At 40.3% G+C, this 6,152-nt stretch overlaps 1 protein-coding gene across 2 annotated transcripts in view; it reads right to left on the bottom strand.

The window, feature by feature from the left end:
* The window catches only part of LOC122543017 (GDNF family receptor alpha-2-like), a 311,320-nt gene that overhangs the window by 264,674 nt on the left and 40,494 nt on the right, over nt 1–6,152 (bottom strand). For both annotated transcript variants that reach the window (XM_043681193.1, XM_043681194.1), the window contains exon 3: nt 1,612–1,695. In XM_043681193.1, coding sequence (XP_043537128.1) covers nt 1,612–1,695 — 84 coding nt within the window. The remainder of the gene's footprint in view (nt 1–1,611; nt 1,696–6,152) is intronic.

The following is a 6,152-nucleotide window of genomic DNA, read 5'->3' as shown; positions in this document are numbered from 1 at the left end:
CCGGCCTATCACCCTCACCTTATCACCCTCACCTTAACCTCCTTCCACCTATCACATTTCCAATGCCCCTCCCCCAAGTCCCTCCTCCCTACTTTTATCTTAGCCTGCTTGGCACACTTTCCTCATTCCTGAAGAAGGGCTCATGCCCGAAACGTCGATTCTCCTGTTCCCTGGATGCTGCCTGAGCTGCTGCGCTTTTCCAGCAACACATTTTCAGCTCTGATCTCCAGCATCTGCATTCTTCACTTTCTCCTAGAAGATTTTTTTTCCAGGACTACCTGTTTCCATTTCAGATCTACAACATCTGCAATAGCATGCTTTTATTATCACAAAAATACTGCCAAAAAAATGACCTATTTGCCTAACTTCATTTGGTGACCTGCCCTAACTTTGCTTTAAATGGTGGACTGTCTCATTTGTCTGACAACCCTCCTGGAAATTGCCTTGGGATGATTTACTCTGTTAAAGTTGCTAGAAAGGGCATGCTGTTGAGAGACAGCCAAATGGGTCTTTCACATGTTCCAATAACTTTCAGATTAGGGCGAAATCTTGGATTTGAGGATGAGGAAATATCCTTCCCCAAAAGCAAAGCTTGATTTGCCAAAAGAACGATTTGGAATTAATTCTGGCTGTGATCTGTACTGCACTCCAGGCCGAATGTACCCAGCTTGCTTCTATTCCAACTTAGAAATAAAAGTCACGAATATGTTCACTTAGCTTTGACAAATTAGTCATTGTGTGTCTTAAATATAAAATCTGACATGATTTGAATCTTGAGGTTCCCAACACTGATGAAGAGAAAAGTGAGGTAAGAATCAAGGAATGATTCATATGCCACACTTTGAAAGAGCTATTCAATTAACCTCACCCTCCATACTTTATCCCCATTGCCTTGAAAATATTTTCCTTCCAAATTATTTATCCAGTGTCTTTCAGAACACCACTGCTTAATTTGCTTTTGCCATCCTATATTGACAATAAACATTACGCAATTGCTCAGAATCCTCAGAATAACGAGGAAATGGTAGTCCTTCGTCATATTTCTAAGATTGGCAAAGTCCTGGAAGAAGCAGTCAGGAACCCAAGCTGGGCAGAGACAGATAATTTAATATGCTAACTTGAACAAGTTGTGTTCAATGAACCACTCCACATGGGAAAATTTGAGGGAAGATTGGAGAGCAATTTGAGGAGCATTTTCATTGGTCTGGGCCTTGTCTTTACTAGGTTTGGAGTATACGATATGTCCTCTTGTTAGAATCATTTAGACTTCTGCTGAAATGTGGTATTCAATGGAGGAAGGGACTGCTGATGAATTGTACTCAAGGTTGTTGAGTAAATTCAAATATTGCTCTCCCATGCAGCAACTGGAAGCATGACTACTGTTTTCTCGCATTCAAGATAATCAAGTTCTATTTCGATTCCATGGGATTACAAGATTTGCAGCAGTAACCTGGGGATTTCACGGTGGAATGTGGTCCATTTGAATTGAAAATCTTGTGGCTTTCAGTCTACCACTGGGAAGTTTATCCTCAGATAAATCCCACACTCATGCCCCTCTCTCAGAAGAGGAAATATTTTCAGAGGAGATGAGAGAAATATCATTTTCTTTACCTGAACTGATTGCAGCAAGTCGGAATATGTCGGACAGGCGTGAGCTAACCGGCTCATAGGGAGAGTTTTCATATAGGTCATTACCTGCAAAAAAATGAGGTTGACACAGTGATTAGAACAGTCAGCAAACAGAGGGCAGTCAGTTCTGTTCCATTGCTGCATTTCAAATCTTGGAGGAGAAAGTAAATTGACTGTGCAAAGCTCTATAAGGCTTTTTACTGTTGGAGGTCTAGCCCAGAATACACAAGCTATTTCATGAATCACATTGGGAGATGTTTTATTTTCTCATGCACTTCACCATAACTACATCATGTCTTGATCTCCTGCTTTGAAATCATATGCATTTGGACTTGACTCCACAGAGCTACGTAGGCCTAAAGCCATGTCAGTATATGCCCCTTAAATCCAGACAATCGCTGGTTTAACCTACTTCCAAATTAATGGTTTGTATATTTCGAAAGGGATAAGCTTTTGAGCTGTGTCCTTGTTGGTGAGTGCATTCTGAACCAGAACACCATCACAACTTGAGCAATCATAGATATAACAGGTATGGATTGAAGCTTTACCAAGGGATAAGAGCAGACCATTTAGCCCTTGGAATCCATTCCACTGTTCAGTGAGATTATGGCTTGGTACTTTTTGTATTCATTCTTAAGATTTGAGCATCATTAGCCATTGTTGCATTTATCAATCATGTTTAATTGCCTTTGAGAATTTGATGTGCTTCTGCAGCCCATGTGGTCAACAGTGAAGAACAGCAACATAGTTCAAGTTAGGGTAGTGTTTGGCTTGGAGAGGAACTTGCAGTTAGTGGAGTTTCCATATATCTGCTCCCCTTGTCCTTCAAGATGATAGAGGGCAAGGCTTTGAAAGATGGGTTAAAGATACCCTTGTGAATCATTGCATTACATTTCGTGTAAGGGAGATGCTCCTGTCACTATGCGTCATTGGTGGGGGGGTGGACGGTGTGGAAGGTAATAATTGGGATACAAGTTCATGCTTATCCTATGTTTTCTCCCATAAATGTGCATTGACATAAAGTTTAATGAGATGATTTTCCAAACCAAATCTCTCTGTTACATTTTGGCTGTGACATTTGACTATTTGAACAGAACTAAATTTCTTGGAGCCATTGGAACTCTATTTCTTCCCATGCCCTCAAAGGTTCATGCTTAACAAGTTACTGATTTGAGAAGTGAAATGACTGTCGGATCACATGGAAATCTTGCTGAATGCACACATGGCCGTGGCTGCAACTCATGAATGTCTGAAGATATTTGCATTGTCCCAACATCTTTATATTTCTCTTAATTGTCTTTGAGGACCAATGTGTCAAAGTGAAACTGAGTTTCCTGCTCAATGACTTTCATGATTACAATGAGTAACTTTCTCCTAATGATGACAATGATCCAGTATGTGTAAATCAACAGTTAATATTGTTCTGGCTCATAGTTTTTAAGGAGTAGAGGTCAGGGATTAGGAGTAGAGGAGTAAACTGTGAGGGCAGGTGATAATCTGTATGAAATTGTGGGTAGGGAGTTAAAATTTGTGGCATGATGTTTTCCACCACACTATCTGTTCCTATTGGCTGACAAATATTTTAATTATCTCTGTAAAGACGAATAATGTTTTTTATTTTTATTTCAAATCCAAAACCTGAGATATATATGAAAGGCCTGAAGCCACAAGATTCATAGTTTGGTTCAGATGGACTTTACTGAGTAAAAATTTAGCTTTTATTAATAGAGGGATCAAGTTCTGGAACCATGAGGTTATGCTACAGCTGTACAAAACTCTGGTGCGGCTGCACTTGAAGTATTGTATATAGTTCAGGTCACTGCATTATAAGAAGGATGTGGAAGCTTTGGAAAGGGTGCAGAGGAGATTTTCTAGGATGTTGCCTGGTATGGAGGGAAGGTCGTACGAGGAAAGGCTGAGGGACTTGAGGCTGTTTTCGTTGGAGAGAAGAAGGTTGAGAGGTGACTTAATAGAGACATATAAGATAATCAGAGGGTTAGGTAGGGTGGACAGGGAGAGCCTTTTTCCAAGTATGGTGACGGCGAGCATGAGGGGGCATAGCTTTAAATTGAGGGGTGATAGATACAGGACAGATGTCAGAGGTAGTTTCTTTATTCAGAGAGTAGTCGGGGTATGGAATGCTTTGCCTGCAACGGTAGTAGATTCGTCAACTTTAAATACATTTAAGTCGTCATTGGACAAACATATGGACGTACATGGAATAGTGTAGGTTAGATGGGATTCAGATTGGTATGACAGGTCGGCACAACATCGAGGGCTGAAGGGCCTGTACTGTGCTGTAATGTTCTATGTTCTATAAAATCAAAGAATTTGAATATGAATAACTGAACTCTATCCTAAATAGTCAGATAAATAGAACATGAAACATTACAGTGCAATACAGACCCTTTGGCCCTCGATGTTGTGCTGACCTGTGGAACCAATCTGAAACCCATCTAACGTACACTATTTCATTCTCGTCCATATGCCTATCCAATGTCCATTTAAATGCCCTTAAAGTCGGCGAGTCTACTGCTGTTGCAGGCAGTTCATTCCACACCCCTACTACTCTCTGAGTAAAGAAACTACCTCTGACGTCTGTCCTATATCTGTCACCCCTCAATCCCTATCCTTTGCTCATGTTACTTGCTAATGACAAACTTCCATCATTCCTGCACTGTGTCCTACACCTGTTACTTGCATTGCCAGTTGATGTCTGAAAATCATCTGTCCTGCTAATATTACCAACCAACTATGTCAAGCACCTCAATGCAAAATTGATGACATCGGCTCAATTCTACTCCCTATATATTTCACCTCAGACCATATGTACTATCTTGGCCCCAATTTCCAATATGAGCTCCCCATGCAAAACCCCTTGCTTATGCATCTCAACCATAACCCATATATCTGAACTCTTGCCCCCAATCCCTTACCTCAACTCTCATCCCATTCTCCCTATTTCCACTGCATCTCTCTTCTCTGTCACATATTTCCATCTCTTTTCCATCCCATGGCTGTCTGAAATCACATAACATCATTTCAGGCACCTGGCCCCAACTTGCCTTTCCGGATCTTTGAAATGTTATTAAATTCATCCCATTCTGTGCCATCCTCCATCACTGACTATCAGTTCCCCCATTCCCTACCCAATATCCACTTGCCAATCTCACTGCCATGGTATACCCTGAATCCATGCCCCTTGCTTTTATCTTCGAGCAGATCCTAAGCAGGGACCTTTTGAAGTGATAAATAGCTCCATTTATGAAGTGGCTTCTGACACGCGATTCAAGCTTCTCATTTGTATAACTACCTTCTTGGGGTCCGTCACAATGAACAATAAATGCTCACCTTGCCAAATGACTCTTAAAAATGAATTAAATACGAAGGGCTCTGACGCACATCAATAATATCAATCAGCAACGATACCAACTTTTTTTTGTAAAACATGATCAAACAACTTAAAAAAGCAACATGGGCACCTGAAAACATTCTGAGGGCATACAAAGCCCATTACCAAAGTGCATTATTAAATCCATGGGTGAAACATTACTTTTTGATTAATGATATCACTGGAATTAAATGAATTAATAATACATGATTGAATTAGCACATCCCTGATGGTGTCACACATTTTAAATGTAAATGTCTTTCACATATAAAGTTCGAGCTTTCACATTTAAAAAGAGATGTTGTAAAAATTGGAGCAAAAATCTCCAGATTTGCAATAATCCTCTGATGTCATTAGTGAAAGAATGTTAGTCCAATTTAAATCTGTGAAAGGTAATGAGTGCAGTATCAATCTGATTTCATATCTTCAGGCAAAATAAAATCACCCACATTGCACCGTATTTTCAGGTAACTAGGACCATGCTGCTGATGTCTCCAATATCTTCTCCAACACTCCAAGTTAGTTGCCCAACTTTGCAAACAAATCTGTTAGATCCTTGTCAACTGATTTTGACTCTTATTCATTTCCAGGAATTCAGTTTGTGAGCAATAGACCTGGAGAAACCTTTATACACATCTATATTTATTTAGTCAGTTACTCATTTCAAATCAACACCTCTTAGCTCCAACAATCATACTTGAGGACTGTGTCTGCATACAGTGTTCTTTTTGCATCAACCTTTTCAGGGATATTATGGCACACTTCTGGATTAGTTGGGATTTGAACCCAGGCCTCCTGGTTTAGGGGCAGGGACATTGCAACTACACCACAAGAGCCCCATGTTTGTGTACATGGAACTCAGTGAATGCCAATACCTCTACGCAATTAAATCCAACTAACATACAAAGAACAAATTTGTCCATTTGGGATCCAAGGAGATTTTGATCAAGGGCAGTTAATCCCTCACCAAAATACAACTGTGGATGCTGGAAATCTGAAACAAAAACACAATTCTGGGCAAACACAACTAGTCTGGTGGCATCAGTGGAGAGAAAATAGAGTTAAATTTGATGGTCCAGTGCTGCACTCTCAGGGTTGCCATCCTACTGAGGAGACATTAACCAACACTACT

The sequence above is a fragment of the Chiloscyllium plagiosum genome, chromosome 42 (assembly GCF_004010195.1).
Source record: "Chiloscyllium plagiosum isolate BGI_BamShark_2017 chromosome 42, ASM401019v2, whole genome shotgun sequence".
NCBI lineage: Eukaryota > Metazoa > Chordata > Chondrichthyes > Orectolobiformes > Hemiscylliidae > Chiloscyllium > Chiloscyllium plagiosum.
This window is presented reverse-complemented; position numbering and strand designations above follow the sequence as displayed.